The sequence below is a fragment of the Indicator indicator genome, chromosome 14 (genome assembly GCF_027791375.1).
Source record: "Indicator indicator isolate 239-I01 chromosome 14, UM_Iind_1.1, whole genome shotgun sequence".
NCBI classification, from domain to species: Eukaryota; Metazoa; Chordata; class Aves; order Piciformes; family Indicatoridae; genus Indicator; species Indicator indicator.
The window spans coordinates 13588138-13604464 of record NC_072023.1 but is presented as its reverse complement, the minus strand read 5'-3'; the positions used below and the strand labels follow the sequence as shown (position 1 = coordinate 13604464).

Sequence of the window (16327 nt, the reverse complement as noted above, 5' to 3'; positions counted from 1 at the left end):
ATTTTGTCCCACACAGACATCCACATGCGATGCGTTGGCACTCATGTCACAAGGAAAGGGAGTGTTGACAGCTTCTTTTGCTAGTCACCTTAGAAAGGGAAGAAAGAAGCCAGGGTTCAGCAGAGGAGAACTGGCAATAACAGGAGAACACCAGGAACAGAAGAACCATAAGAGTATGAGCAAGGAGTTACTGGACTGGCCAGGGGCTTTTACATGCCCAAGAGGAAACGCGTGTGGCAAAGTAGACATTTTTCCAGCCTCATCCATGTTTGGGACTGATTCAAACCTCTCTTCCCAAGGGATACCAGTGTAATGCCATTCATGACCAATTCTGCCAGTTCGAGTCTCAAGTAGCTGTAATTACTTTTGTGTTAAAACTGAATCATGTTTTCTTTTGACTTAGAAGCCGAACTTGGTTTCCAAGCCAATGCTTGACAGCATCCTTTGTCTTCGTGATGACAGATGGAAGTATGTCCGGAGTGTCCTGACCCCAGCCTTCAGTGATAGCAAACTGAAAGAGGTAAGATGTAGATAATGCTGCTATGATCATTTAGAAGACTTAATTGTTTTATTTATATAGAACTGTACTTTATATAGGTCCATATTAAGGATAGGTAAAACCTGTCACTTGGTTCCAGTTTATTTATACCTGAGGAATATGTGCAGAAGAGCTTGTGTATGGTGTGGTGGTCCAGGTCATAAACTGGTGGAAATCAGAGTAGCTCACCTGAGGATATGATCCTCTGTCTCTCTCTATAAGCCAGTTTGTCCATAAAAGTGTAACTCAAAAAGGACCATTACACCCTTCTTCCCCCAGCCCTGATAGGAGTAAGCTAAAGTATGGGAAAGGTTATTGCTCCCAATTGGAACATAGCTTTTCGTGATTTGCAGAGTCAGCAGCTCTCACATTATCACGGGAACCACTGTCAGTCTATTTTCATTTCTCCATCTCCTTCTTCCCCCCTCCCCCTTCCCTTTTATTCTTTAATCCTTTCATATAATAAAATAAGTCACTGGAACAGAATGTCGTTGCCAGATAAATACCTCTGACTGAAAATAAATGTCTCTGTGCTGACCTGCTGCTAATTTCCTATAAATGTCTCACCATTTACTTAGCCATGGGAACCCATTACCCAGTAACAAAGTCCTATTCCAGTGACACGATATCTCTTAATTAAATGCAGATAAATGATTGACTGGTTGAAGTCGCCTTTCAAGAGGAAAAAAAACCTCTCAGCCCACAACAGAAAAACCACCTCTTTTTTGTATTTTATTCTGAAAAGGAACCATGCCTCACACTGCTGCCCAGTCCTGGGTTGTAAAATTTTCCAGTGGGCAGACGCTTGTGTTATTTTGACATGCCGCTGTCGAAATCCACAGTAACATCTAAATGTGTCTGGCTCTCCCAGCTCTATAGACAGCAGTCGCTTAGCAACGCCGGCTGTCACCTCCTTATTATGGTAAATTCTAATTGGCTGCCAGCCTGGTGGAGATGCTGATTAATCACGACTGACAATGCCATTGGTTATGTGCCTCGACATTCGCTCTGTCACCGACTCCATCCTGAAATCTTGGTGAGGCAAGGATGTTTAAATATGCAAGTGATTAGTTGCTCATGGTGTGGTGGGGAGAGTTTTGCATTTTCCTAGCAGAAATTAATCTGCCTTAGCGCAGGTCATCGGCTCTTTGCTGGCAGACTAACAAAAGATAAAGCCACGCTCCCCTCAATTTACGGAGAGCAACCTCTGCTGGCACCAACCAGGCAGACTTCACTGAGGAGAGCAGTGAGTGGTGAGCAGACAGAGGCCCTTGACATTGTGTCTTGGGACCAGGCACATGTGGGTTTGCAGAGTCTGGCTGATTAAACCAGGGTGGGAGAAGAAGTCATGGCACTAACTTTTCACTGCTTGATGGTGGAGCTGCCAGCAGAAGCAGTGATAGGAGGTAAAAGGGAGAGCTGCCTAGTGCCTGGTAGCCATCTCACATGCAAAAAATTGAGGTCTTTATTTTTAGCCTGTTAATCAACATACCTTGCTCTGCCTCTTCTAAATTCTGTGGAAGGGACGCAATTGTGTGTGGGCTCAGAGTGACCTGGAAATACTCACTTTCTCCGGTCTACAGAAGGCAGTACATTGAGGAGTAAGGAAGCTCTCTCTGAAAGGCCTGTTTTTATTCCTCTGCATCCCATGTCTTCACCAAAAGACCATCCTTCCCAGGACAGAGAGATGCTTGCAGTTAAATCTGTGTGAGATGAAGAACCTCTTTTGAATGGATGCACTCCTTAGCCTTCCATATAATTTTCTGCCCAAATACATGAACAGTCCTGGGATTTGAACTCAGTGAAGCTTAGGTCCTCATCCATGTACTTCTCTTGCTGTTGCTTAATTTAGAAGCCATACCAAACTTCTCAAAGGAAATCAATGCTCATTAATTATGATCTCACTTTTTAACTCTCCCACTTTTAGTACTCTTCCAGAATATCTACAACAGCATGGAAATAAAAGTGTTCTAGTATTAGCCATACTACAGAGTATTCAGAATTGTGTAGAAGGCATCCTGTTCATAATAAACTCTTCTTCTCTATCTCAAAGAAGTTACAAACCAGCTATTTTTGGTATTAATTTATTGCAGAAGAAACTGGATATGTGGATTTATACATATTTATAAATACTGCTAGACACCCTCCTCATTTCTTCTCCTACGACATTGATTCCTTCACCACAGAGATCTGAGCTCTGACAAAACCCCACACCAAAGTCTTACTCTCTGTTCATTCTGGATGTCTGCCTGCCTTGCCTTTATTCTGCTGTGCAAACGCCCCAGTGATGTTGGATAGACTGCAGACCTCCTGAGCAGCTTTAGAGAGTGGTTTCCCTTAAGTGCTCATGGCATTTAGTAAGAAATAGAGGAGATGGAGACAAAACTAGAGAAGGTGTCAGAAAGTCTTTAAAATGCTAGAGAAACATCTCTCTGCATACATGCAGCAATCCATACACTCAAAAGCCCTATAGCTTCTACTTTCAGTTAATTACTTATAACTTTTCAAACTTCAAAATTTCTGGAACCAACTTTTCCTCATTTGGTGACTGACTTGGAGATTTTTGCCAAACTAGGGAAATTCCTCAAGCTTAGTGAACTTCTCAGTGACACTACCCTGCTTCCATGAAGAGACAAGAACAAAACAGACCTCTGTCCCCAGCCAAATAGCCCCCTCCATGGGGCATTGTGGGTCAAACCTTGGTAGCATACATTAGCTCTGTCTTGGATTTTGTTCTCCAGCTGTCAGGCAAAAGAGTGAATGCTCTGCTTCTTGTTCTTGCTAGTGCTGAAATTGTTTTTTAGCCTAGTAGTAGATTCTTGTGTTCTGAAATGGAGATATCAGAAACATACGTTCAACTCCCTGGCCCTCTGTACTTCTTGTATCTGAAGTGATTTCTATAGGGAGCAATGGAGTTGTTAATATTTGTTTTGCTGTCACAGCCTAACGGCTCCTAGTTCTCTCAGAACATCCAGACAGACAAGTCTATGTTCAGAGTGGTACCTTCTCCGTCTTCGTCTCCATCTCCTCAATTTCTTTTCAAATGCCATGCACCGTTTCACTGTTGCCTTTATGGATTGCTATACATTGTGTATTCTCCCTTTTTAATTTTCTTTTTCCAAAGATCATGCAAAGATTAATAAAGCAGCCCACTCCAACCGAAGGAAGATTTGGCTGCAAATAACATTACATTTAAATACTGTAGTGGTGAGCATGGCAAAAATCAATAGAGTTCTAAGCTTGATCCTGCAGTAAGATTTGGTATGCTTCTGCATCAGATGCCACTGGAGTTGGTGGCAGATCTGATAATGAACTCTTTCCAGTGAGACCTTTGAATGGACCATACAGTGCCACTGTTAAGGGAGCACAGAGAAGGAGAAGTGAGAGATAGGCAGCAGGAGACCCAAAAAGTTTCACTTCTAGCTTTGCTTCTGACTGCTTTTGGGTGATCTGGCAGAAGCTACTTGGGTACTCTGTGCATGAAATTACTTTCATCTGTTAAACCAGGGACAGTGGTTATAAACTGGAGCAGAGTAGGTTTAGGTTGGATATGAGGAGGAATTTTTTTGCAATGATAGTGCTGAAATACTGGAACAAGTTGCCCAGGGATGTGGTTGAGGTCCCATCCCTGGAGGCATTCCTCATCAGACTTGGTGTGGCTCTGGGCAGCCTGATCTAGTTGGAGGTGTCCATACTTACTGCAGGGCACTTGGACAAGATGAGCTTTAAGGGTCTCTTACCAATGTAATTTGTCAATCTCTGAATATCAACCACTGAAAGTTGATCCAAGATGTAACTTGTAAGGAAATGGTGAAGAAAAATACTTGGAGGCCCTTAAGTGAATTATGTATTTCCCAGTGTTCCTGTCACGCACTCCTCAACTATTATGTATTGAAACAAGCTGCTGTATTAGTAATCTTGCTGTACCAATCTTGATTCCTGATTTAGTATTTCTTATTTTGTTCCTCTTCTTTCTGGTGTGGTGCTTGTGATGATCCTGCTGTTCTGGACCCCTTGTCAGACTTGATAAATAGCTTTGCTCTCTTTTACAGCCAACACCAGCAGAAAACCTATTGATTTTTATTTGTTCTGATGGTATTGCAGTACTCTTGTCATCTCCTATCAGTATGCCAGGAGTCCTCTCCTACATTAACAAACCATTAAAACAAAACAGAACACAAAAAATAAAGAAGTGGTTGCAGCATAATGTAGCCTGCAATGTGGAGTCTATATTGAGATATTTTCTTTTAAAGGAAGACACAAAACAGAGCCTGTGATAACATGGAGGAAAAACCTCTAGAGTCACTCTCAGGCATTCAGATCTTCCAGGTCCCACTAGGACATAAGATCTGACAATCCAAGCATTGAGGTTTCCTTTATTTGCTCTTACTCTGCTTGCGCACATTGGTCAGAAGTATTTTGAAAGGATGTTTCCAAATTGCTATTGTTACTTAGCAAAGCAAATGTGCTTACCTGAGACCAGCATAAAAGCTGATGTGTGAAATGTGCATATCCTTGTGCCACAAGTCTTTGTGTAGTTGAGTTGTTCACTTCGGTAAGTTATGCCCATGAATAGCAGGGCCCCACTGTGAGGTGACAGAAACAAATCCTCTCACAAACATCTTCCTGATGCTGTGTTCTTTTTCTCATTTTAGTCAGGGACTTGAAATCTGATACAGAAGCAATTCTTATGTTAAGGATACCGTATCATTTTTCCTTCTTCTTCCTTTATATTTTATAACATCTGTGGGACAAGAGGCCCAATATTACTTTTGCATACTGTATGTGAACAGTAAAGTCTCCAGTGTGTCTGTCTACAGTGAATATGATTCAGCCTTCTACTTCATAGTTCTGGTGCTAATAGTAAGAGGAATAATAAGAGTGAATAGTGAGGATCACATCTAACTAGAGGAATGTGACTCTGATGCCTTTCAACAGTGTAAACATTCCCATGCACTGTGCGTATGCAGAATCAGAAACTAATTGTTATGTGCCAAATAGCATATTGGCAGGATTTATGCAGCAAAGCCCCTGGCATCGTGAAAGCCCTAACCCCAAATGCTCCTCTTTGGCAGAAAGAAAGAAATTTGGACTCTGGGCTACTCTTGCTATTAGATAACTGGCAAATCAAATATTTACAGGGACCATATTGTTTAGATTTTTCTTCATCCTGTTACTCTCAGCCAATCTGAACGCAGAGCAGCTGGGGTTTGTTTACCCACCAAGAACTGAATCTCAGGCAGGTTATGCAGCTTTTCTGTTCTGACTGGCAAATGATAATGTATAGGAAGTTAGTGATCAGCAGTGCAGATCAACATGTCTGTTTCTGTGCCAGTTTTCAAAGTTTGGTGTAATTCACCTCCCCCAACAGTACTTTATTTTTCTTGACAAGAATACAGAATTTAAAGTGTTAAGGGACTTGAGAATTTTTCAGTCTGTGGCCTTTGTAGTTAGCAATCTTGGACTAATTTATGTCCCTCAGGGGAATAAAAACCCAAACTCAGGATTTCTTAGTAGATATTCCCCCATAGCTTTCATATGCAAATAGTTGTCTCATTGATATGACTCTGTCCTATCATGATAACAATAAATCAAGTCCATGTGCCCCCCTCCTCATTTTCCTTGATGAGATTTGCTAATAAAAATATCTTATGGCTAGAGATGAATTGTAACAGTATTTTGAAATGTTGGTGGAATATGGAAAGTGCAGAGGTGCTGTGAGATGCTCTGGCCAGACATTATGTGCCCCTGCCATCTCTGCCAGCTGTTGGAAAACAATAGCTGAAGCATTTAGAATCATCTCACTATAGGTGATCTTTTTTTAGAAAGCCAAAAGGAGAAGAAAACTGTCATGTTATGTGGTGTGCCCCTCCCAAACACATACCATCTACTTTTGCCAAATACTAATCTGGCCTGTGAGACTGTGGCAAAGCCTAAAGCAATCCCATTTTGTACTGAAAGAGCAGCAATCTACTCCACCCCATATAGGCATGGGACCTCGAGAGCAGCTAGACACATTCCTGACTCAGACTTCTGCCTTTGGAAAACATGCTGGATGCTCCCGCATTGCCCTTTTGACTGCGTACAGTCTTGCCCATGTGTTAGCATGGCAGTGTGCCTGTGCACAAAGTGTTATGCCAGTTTCACAGAGGTAGAAGTGCCAAGCGAAATGGACTTGGCTGGGCAAGCTGCATAGCTCTTCGAGTGTGCTGAGAGGGTGCAGTAAGTCTTTTTTGGTAACAAGTATGTCAGAGGAGTAGGACAAGTCTGTTCTCATGTTTGTTGACATCCTTATGCTGAAGAAGGTTGTTCAGGAAGGAAAGGCAGGTTTCTGTGTGTATGTCTGCTGATGCTTGGCATAATTGTTGAGACAAGGCTGTGGTACTAAATTGTAGGCTGTAAGGATCTCTCAGCAGCCTATATGGAGTGTCATAGCAAATAATGCCTTTAGGGATTGCTAGTACACCCATCCTCAGCCCCCCAGTAGGTGTCATCAAGGCAAGTCTTTGATGATTTTCATATGTAAGAAGTTAAAAAGAAGGAGGGAGAGAGCCTTCGGTGAGGCCTATGATTGCATACCTCACGATTTCCATCAGAGAGGACTGCTACAGCTGCCTGACTATCATGTACCAGTGACTGGAAAGAAACATTAGCTGAATAAATTCACATGAATGCCCATTAAATCTCAGCACCACTCGGAAAAACCTTTCCTCAGATAGAAGTAGCAGTTTGCCCTCAGCAACTCGTAGTGGTATATATTGTGGTTTTCTAATGCATGTCTTAAATCCCTCAAAATGAAGGACAGCAGGATGGAAACACTGGGCCGCTGATGTTAGTATCTTTATAGGTCTTAGGAACTATGGAAAATATCTACCCTGAAGCATATGTAGTCTAAGTGTAACATAGCGTAAATATGGATCGTGATAAATCATCCATGGGAAGAGGGAATGATTAAAAATAGAAGGACCTCTTTGCTTGATAGCTCTCTGTGTATATAGCCACAGGTGGACAAGAACCAAAAGCCAGGCAGGAGACAGAGCCTGTTGTATTTAGGCCCAGAAATGGAGAAGGGCATCCCTGTGATGTGTAGGTTTATTTTTAGCAGACACTCCCAGCATTTCATCTTACCTGTGCAAAAGTGCCTGACCACACCTGCAGAGGATCCTGAGAGCTCCATTTCATCTACTGCATAAAACTAATTTAGAATAACTGATACTTTTATTTTAACATTTTAATATTTTTCACAATACAATGTGTTCCTTTCTAGATGACACCACTAATAAACCAGGCCTGTGACGTCCTGCTGTGTAACTTGAAAGTCTATGCAGATTCTGGTAAAGCTTTTGATATCCAGAGGTATGTTCAACATGCCAGAAATTAGTAGCAGATTTTGAAAAGAAAAAATAAAGTCAATAGGAGCAATCATTCTAAATATGTACTTCATGGATAAAACAATTGGGTTTTTTCTCATTTGCTTTTCTAAGTGGAGATCATAGTTGAACAGAAGATGTATCTCATAGATGCCTTTTCTTCCTGGGGGCAGCCATTGCATACTTGAAAAGTAATTTTGGAAAAGCATCTAATGTATAACTAGCTGTTGTTTAATGAAGTTTTAACAGTTGGAAGCAGAAAGGAAAGCTACATCAGTCCCTGTCCAGTCTGCTCTGTACAGTCTGCCAATGATGTACAAACATAGGAATTGATCTAGTACCAAATCCCTCTAGTCCCTCACTATCTTGCTTTTCTTTATCTGAGGCTTTCTGAGCACTTAATCATTCTTACTACATTCCTTCTAACCTTCTTTAATGACTCACTAGCCCTTTGTGAAATGACAGGATCAGTACTCCAGATGAGAATGCAACACTGATTTATAAAACAACGCTTTAATATTTTCCATACTGTGCTTTCTCCCATTTGTTATGCATTTAATATCCTGTTATCTTTTTTTTTTGCTTTTGTTGTTTCTTCAGAGGTCTTCATTAAACTGATCACAACACTATCTAGCCCCTTCTCTGAGCAGATGTATTTCTTCTAGGTTCCTGTACAGTGTATGAGTAGTTAAAAAGCATTTTTTTCCTAAAAAACACTATTTCACATGCCTTTAATTTGCTTGGCTGGTCAGCACCCTCTGAAGTTCTTCATTATATTTCTCCTTAACTGGAGCAGTGCAAACAATTTTGTTTCATCTAAAGAATCAGACATTTAACCACAATTCATCCATCTCTTTTCAAGTATGTGTATCTGTATGCGTGCAAGTTTGCATGTGTGCACAGAGATCACTTTATTAAACACCTGAAGAAATGCTATGAAACCTTGAGATGCATTATGCTTAGCCTAGTGCTCTGATGAAAATTGACCTTTTGAGTCTTTCCAGACTTTCCTTTTCTTTCCATTTGTCCTTTTTCTGTGCCTGGTCTTTTTGTTATTGATCCCTGATAGGGTTTCACCTCTCAAAAGGCACTTTGGAAAAGACCTTTTGAAAGTATAAATGAATGATCGTGACCACCTCAGAATATGATCTTCCAGATGTTTTATCATGCTACCATTTCAGCAGATTTGACATCTATAAATGTGATTGTCATTGTATTGCAGTTTCCCAGAACTGCCTTGGGAGCTGCTTTTCAAATGTAAATACCCTATCTGCAACCTTCTGTTGTCTTCTATGTTAGTTGACTTTAGCTGTTTTGTGTTTCACCAACAACTCACAATCTAGTTTTAAAGCTTTTTCAGTACCTTGGAGAGGTAGATGATTGAGTGCTGCTGAAATTATTGTTTTATTGCAGCGCCCTCTCCTTTAACATTTCAAATTCTAATAATGTTTTGTGTGTGTGAGTTGAAAAACCAAAGCTACTTAGATTTGCAGTATTGTCATTATCTTCCACATCTGCTCTGCTGTCAGTGCCTGAAGACCATAGTTTAGAAATGCTACTTCGCAATATATATACAGGATATTCTGGGCCTGAGTCCTGTTCTTCTCTTAATATGTGCTTACTCAGGTTAAAATGCTTGATATTTGCCTTTTGTAAAGGAACACACAGAAACAGTCATTACAGACTAGACCACAGATATGAAGAACAAAATTTCAAGGATATTTTTACATTCTCAGTCCATTTATCTCAAAACTAAATATAACTGCTAATATTTAGTAGAAATAAAGTTGGTGAGAAAACTGGATAGATGGTCAGATATGTGGCAAGAGATTCAGAAAGTTCTGAAGTTTGTACATTGTGGTCCACTCATAATTTGTAGTTTTCAAAACATTTTCTACTCTTCTGCAGACATAGGGTTTGCACGTGGTGTCAATTCCTTTTGGTTTTGACCATGAGTTGATATTGCAAAGGAGCTATCAAGGAGAGGAAGGAAATCCTTAACAGGAAATTTTATTATCACTGATTTTAGGCTGGACTGGTAGCAGATGTAGTTTCTGAGGTTAAAATGAAATGAATGATCTCTTTTTTTAGGATGCATGATAAGAGAGTGCTTATGAATCTCTGACCTTTTGCATTTCATTTCTAGGTAATAATTTGGTTTTTTTTTAATTTAAAAAAGAGTGGAATTACTGAGCTGTATGAAAGTATGTTCACTTTGTAGATGAAGACATGATCATTATGAAGCACCATCATTTGTCAGAATGATGGAAACATCTCTTGTTGGCAAATATCAAATGTAAAAGCAAAAAGAAAATCAGAGGCAAAAATTAATGTTAAGTAGAAGCAAGATATCAGTGGATATGTAATTTGTAGCTAATGATTTATTGTTCTTCAACTCAATGCAGGTGTTACAACTGCTTTACCTTGGATGTCGTTGGTAGCGTAGCTTTTGGTACTGAAGTGGATTCTCAGAAGAATCCTGATGACCCCTTTGTTAAGAACTGCAGAACATTCTTTGAGATGTCTTTGTTTAAGCCTCTCCTCATTCTAATCCGTGAGTATGGTCTACCTTTGTCTACTTCCTTACAGTAATTTAAGGAAAGTCATTTCCAAATTGTGAAACATGCTGAAGCAGGAACAGGAAGATGTGTAGCAGCCCTTATTTCAGAGGTGTTCAGAATGCAACATACAGATCAAATATATACCCTCGAGATTTTTACCATATGCTCTACAACTCTTGTCACTGTTAATGCAGCTTCCTCAAGAAACTGAGAGCCTGGGAAGGCAATGCTCCAGGCTGATCTGAGTGGAAGATTTCTGGGACTTGTAGTTTCTGTAATAACTCCTTTGATGCACTTTTGCTTTAAAATAGAGTAGCTGCCCTTCAGAGCCCAAGAATGAAGGTTTTGTGCTTTTTGTATGGTTTACTAGGCAGAGATTGAAATCCCACTCATAAACAACAGTGGGTTGGTAATCCACTAATGAAAACAGGTGGAGGAACATAATCAGATCATGTAAGTCCTACAATTTCTTACTTGAATAGCAGCAGCAGCCACGCTGCTGGTTGTAAAAGATAAAGATGTACTAGCACAGGCTGCATTTTTGTAATACCTTTTTTTTCAGGTGAATATATAGGGAATGCAAAAATGGAGTGTAAAGCTATGTAGTTCTAGGGCATGAAAGCTACGGCTTCATGATGATGGTGGCCTTGTTAATGCAAGGGTACTAAGAAGTGTAGCTGAGGAAGCCACAGCATAATCCAGGTTGTTCAAGTTTTACCATCTTGCTATCTATACCTGCACACAGTAGTGTCAGATGGCACAGTGACAAAGTTTCTTGTGCCCATCTGATCCTGCTGTCATTACAGATTGCACCTGTACTAACAGCACATGAACTCTTTCCTTCTGTAGTTTTATATCCAAAATATCCTGGGGCTAACATTTAGCCTGATTGCAAAGTGTGATTTGTGACTGATTTTTGAAGGGACAGAAATGTGTCCCTCAATGTCTTAAGACAATGTTCGTCATTAAAGAAAGTTTCTGTAGGGTTAGAGTTAGATTCCTTGTTTCATTTTTCCTGCTGATACATTACATGGTCTGAATTTCCACACTGTGTTGCCTTGTTGGGGGCAAACCCCTATTGGGCAACACAGGGGTTTTTGGATGACTGATTTGTTAGGTAACAAAGGTTTTATTAAGATGCAAGAGTTTTCTAAGGTTTTTAGTTCCTTACAATAAAGGCCATGGGCTAGAGACCATCTTTGTGTTAACAGCCCACTTCTAGACTCTGTGGCCTGTTTAGAAAAACAAAATAAAATAGCAAACCAATATCCCAATATTGGAGAACAGTAAATGAGAATGACTACTACAGAATTTAATAGATCAGCACCATAAACTGCTGGGCTAGTTCAAGATCCCCTACTTTCTGTATGTAATCGTTTGAGCAGGCAAGGAAAATAATTATCCTTTTTGTTGTGGTGGCTCTATGGCATCAAGAAGATGAACAGAAGTCTTGAAGCATTGTGCAAGCAAGCTTGGAAGGCATCTGTCTGGCAGGGGAGTGTTGTCCAACATGGAATTTCTATAAGAAAATCCTTTAATAGCCTGTGGGGGTAGAAGAAAAAGAGGGAGAGAGAAAGAGGAAAATCCAGGCTTCACAGAAGTAATACATCCTACTTGATGAGTTTTGTAATATTAATAAAAGGAGGAGGATATTAAATGCCTTTATAATCTGATTCAGTGTTTTCTTTAAAATCTCTTACAGTTTCTTTCCCATTCATAATGATCCCATTGCTCCGGATTTTGCCAAACAAGAAACAAAAAGAGCTGAATCGATTTTTCATCCAAACCATAAAAAGTGCAATTGTCTTCAGACAGCAGCAAGATGCATCCGAGGTAAGGCTATTTCTGTGATACATATATGGATAAGGAAATGTATAGAAGCAAAACTGGAAGTGACATAAGGCTTAGTTGAAAAAGCAAACTTGGTCTGTTTGAACATTCAAAGCAATTCAGTGAAGATTTTACTGATTTTTAGCTTTATGTATCAAACCAGGCTTGGTATTGATGCAGAATTGTTAACACATTGCAAAAATGATTGCTTCTCTTAGTATTTCTGTTCAAATAAGGATGCAGAAAATGCTACATCGGGGATGTCTTTTCAAGCCAGTTTTTAGACCCAGAAGGAAGGATTCACCCTGTAGAATTTTTTCTCACCTTTAAGTGTTTTGTCTATGCTACTTTTCCTTAACGACCAGAGAAAAGGGAGCCCCCCCGGGTGTTTCGATCCAGTCATTACCTAGGACCTGAGGCAGGTTTTATATAGCCCTGTGTCTGTTCCTGCTGCTGTTGGAAATGGAAAGAACCTGAATGTGTTGTTAAGAGGAGACACTTGACATTTCAGATGGCTAAAGAGAAACATAGTAAATACTGCTTAAAGTATGCAAACTAATGGGTATGCATTATTTGCAAATCGTTTGTTGCTCATGTATTTCTCTTTCATCTGGACATAAGGCAGTCCTGTTCAGTTTTTTGTTTGTTTGTTTTAATTACTGTTTCATGAAGTCTCTGAAGGCACATGCATTTTTTTTTGAAAGTTTATTTTTGTTATACAAAGGTTTTGGAACATAGTGATTCAGTTCTGTGATGCAGAGGTTCTTCAAGTCTAATTGTCCTTTTGGACTATTCTTTACTGCAGACACCACATAATTTCCCTAAAAATAAGTTAGTCAATTATGGATGTGAAGTGAGAAACAAAGAATATCAATGAAAAGTCCATTTTAAAGGTAACTGAGGTTTTGCGTATCAGTGGACACGAAACACTCTACAAGATGCACATTAGGAAGCTGCTAGTATTTAAATATAAGACATGTTTCTTACCACTTTTGAGATGAAGAGCAATTCTGATTGGGGTAACAGCACAGGTGAAGGTGGACTCTCCCAACTATTTTACATAGCCTCACCCCACAATTGTCACCTTTCAGGAAACAAAATGGATTTTAGTTTACCCTACATTTAAGAATCAAATTGATTTTTCAAATATATTGCTATTCTTCTTTTGTCTTGCTTGTTATGCCTTTTTTTTTCTTTGACTTTTTCTGCCTTACAGTCTCACTTCTGTACTTGTTGCACTATATCACCATGTGCTTCTTGCCTTTCCTCCAGCCCATCTTTATGAGTCTTCGCCCCCACTAGCCTTTAGGTCTTTGTCTCCATTCTTCTTTACATCCAACTGTTAATAAAATACAGTGGATTTCTGTGGCAGTAGCACTGAGGGCATTGATCATAGGCTAAATTCTTCTCTTTACTAGAGATGATCACTCTGCAAACTGCAGACTGAGATAAAAGATAACAAGCAGATATGGTTAGCAGAAAACATCAAGAAAAGCAAGATTGTGGTGGTGTGAGCAGAGGCAGCATTCTTTGCACATGCAGCCTGTTTGCAGGTTTTTGTGGCTGATGGAGCAGAAGCTTAAGCTTTTATTAGAAGGGATGTTGAAAAGTGCTTTAAAAGATAACTCATGGCAGTAGATGCCCGGTGTCTGTGTAGTATGGAGGAAAGTACAAGGCCCCTGTTTGCTTAACAGTGTATGCAAAAGTCCATGATTGCCTGTGGTCCCACCTGTTCCTGGACTTTTGCCTCATGTGCAAAATGGGCACCTGGGAACTGTTTCAAATACTGGGAGTTAGACACTTAGGATCAGATTTCTGAAAGCCCATTAAGACCTGCTTGCAGTTCAGGATCATTAGCACAGCTTTAAAAAGTGACTGGAAAGTTTGGAGCATCCTTTTTTGCCCCCCTGTTTGCATTCCCTGTCTTCTTACATGATCTTATAATTTTGACTATTTTGGGTTGGTGGCGTATGAGTGTTGCTACAAATACAGGCAACTTAATTTGCCAGGAAGGTAAAAGCGATACGTGAAACAGATCAAAATGTAACCATGTCCAATTTAATGCAGAAATGTCATCTGTAGAGATCAGATGTCCCAGATAGGCCTGCATTTGAAGGAGAATTATGTCCTGTGTTCTAGGTCTTGAATGATGAAATACACCCACTGAGGTCAGTCAGGGTTTTGTCACTGAATTTTGACAAGGCTAAGATAAAGCCAGTAGCTACTGGGGGTTTTGTGCAAATAGTGGGATCTATAAGCAGTGTGTTATGGTCTCCCTGTGCTGCATTAGGCCAATGGGTATTCCTTAGGTTACCACAGTCCAAGATTTTACATTGTGTGTATCTTTTTAAAGTTCTATTCCTCATTGATTTTATCACCATTAAAAATGCTTTCAAGTGTTTTGGGGGTTGTTTCAGCTTGGTATGTGGAGTTTTTTGGTTTGGTTTGGTTTTGGTGAGGGGGAAGCCTTTGTAACAAACTGTAGAACAATAAAAAGCTCCACAAATATGATTTAGCTGAAGCTCATCTTACTCTGTTCTGCAGCTAACATGAACAAAGATTAAAGAAAGGCCAAAAAACAAGGTGGGAAGCAGAGTCAGCCTCTTTTCATCCTTGGTCTGTTAGTGGATGAAACAATGCTTCTAACTGCCTAAAGATAATCTCATAGGCAGATAGTAATTTTACAGCTAGGTTTAGATCTCATAATTTTCTTGCATCTTATGTGAGATCTGTGATGTCACTTTCTCTCATTCCATCCACCAGTGCTGCTGATGTAATTTTAATTATATATTATCTTTCTGTGGTCAGTCAAATAATTTCACTCATTACGCTTACATATGAAAAAACATTTAGTGATTGTGCTTTAGAAATTCGATATATTACATTTATTCATGGATTCAAATTGCTTTCCCCACTATTTACAGAAAAGCAAATTCACCTTGCTCAGAAGAAACAGCCCAAATTTAATGCACCACTTAACACCTACTTTGAAGACTCCAGCAGGATTTAAGTGTTCAAATACCATATCCTGATTATCTGCCCAGGTATAAATTTTTCCCTAAGGCAAAATGTTTCCAGAAACAGGGCAGATAAACTCTTTGTTTACATCAAAAAGTGGTAGTTGGATAGATTTTCTCTTAATAATCTAATATGCAAATCATTATTAATACAAGACTTGTTCTGTCATGTTGTAGGTCAGTTCTTAACTATTTCAAATGATGATATGTAGCTGAAGGAGTCTGCCATGGTTCTTAAAACTGAGACTCCTTTCTAAAGCTGTGGATTGAAACTAAGTCCTCTAGCAGATAAAAGGTCAAAATTCCATTTGTAACCCATAACAATAACAATTGGAGTGTAACAATTTAAGGATATAGCAAACCATTATTTTTGGAAAACCACAACAGATCTATGGGAAAATGCAGTTTTCAAAACATGCACCTTTTAGTAAAGAGAATTGGAGAGTTCAGAGAGACTGCAACACTTTCTTCTAGCATTTCCTGATTTTTCCAGTTATACTGTCTGCTGTGAATGCATAATTCAATATCACTGATCCGTGCCAAGCAGGCAGTGTGACCTCATGATGTTTCTGATGATGATCAGCCGTTTCTTAGTGATATCAAGCTAATTTGAAATAAAAGGCTGACAAAGCACAGGTGGGTATCACCAGAACTGTATTAATTGGCATTTTGTTTGGCAGTTTAGTAAATTTGCCTGGAGACCTGTGGACTACTTCATTGGCATTTTGGTTAAGCGCAGAACATACAGAAAGAACAATGGGAGAAGGCTGTGAAGGCTGTGCTGCCCATGAGCCATGTAGCATAAAGCCACAAAGAATCTGTACAGTGCTTCTGGTGCAGTCCTGGTGATGGCCAGGCTTATTGCAAATTGGTATGGCTCTGGGATGCTCTCTGTTCTACTTTGCTAGGTTTAGATCAAAAGAGGTTGTTCTCTGTTTGGCAATTCCCAGTGAACAATCGCAACTCCCCTTCAGTTTCCTCAATGGGCCAATCCTTTCCCTGATCCCAGGT

General features: G+C 39.8%; 1 protein-coding gene across 1 annotated transcript in view; it reads left to right on the top strand.

Moving 5' to 3' along the window:
• TBXAS1 (thromboxane A synthase 1) overlaps positions 1–16327 on the top strand; it is a 222765-nt gene that overhangs the window by 127167 nt on the left and 79271 nt on the right. The window contains exons 5-8 of the mRNA XM_054386528.1: positions 404–520; positions 7806–7894; positions 10314–10462; positions 12172–12302. Of these exons, the coding sequence (XP_054242503.1) occupies positions 404–520; positions 7806–7894; positions 10314–10462; positions 12172–12302 (486 nt within the window). The remainder of the gene's footprint in view (positions 1–403; positions 521–7805; positions 7895–10313; positions 10463–12171; positions 12303–16327) is intronic.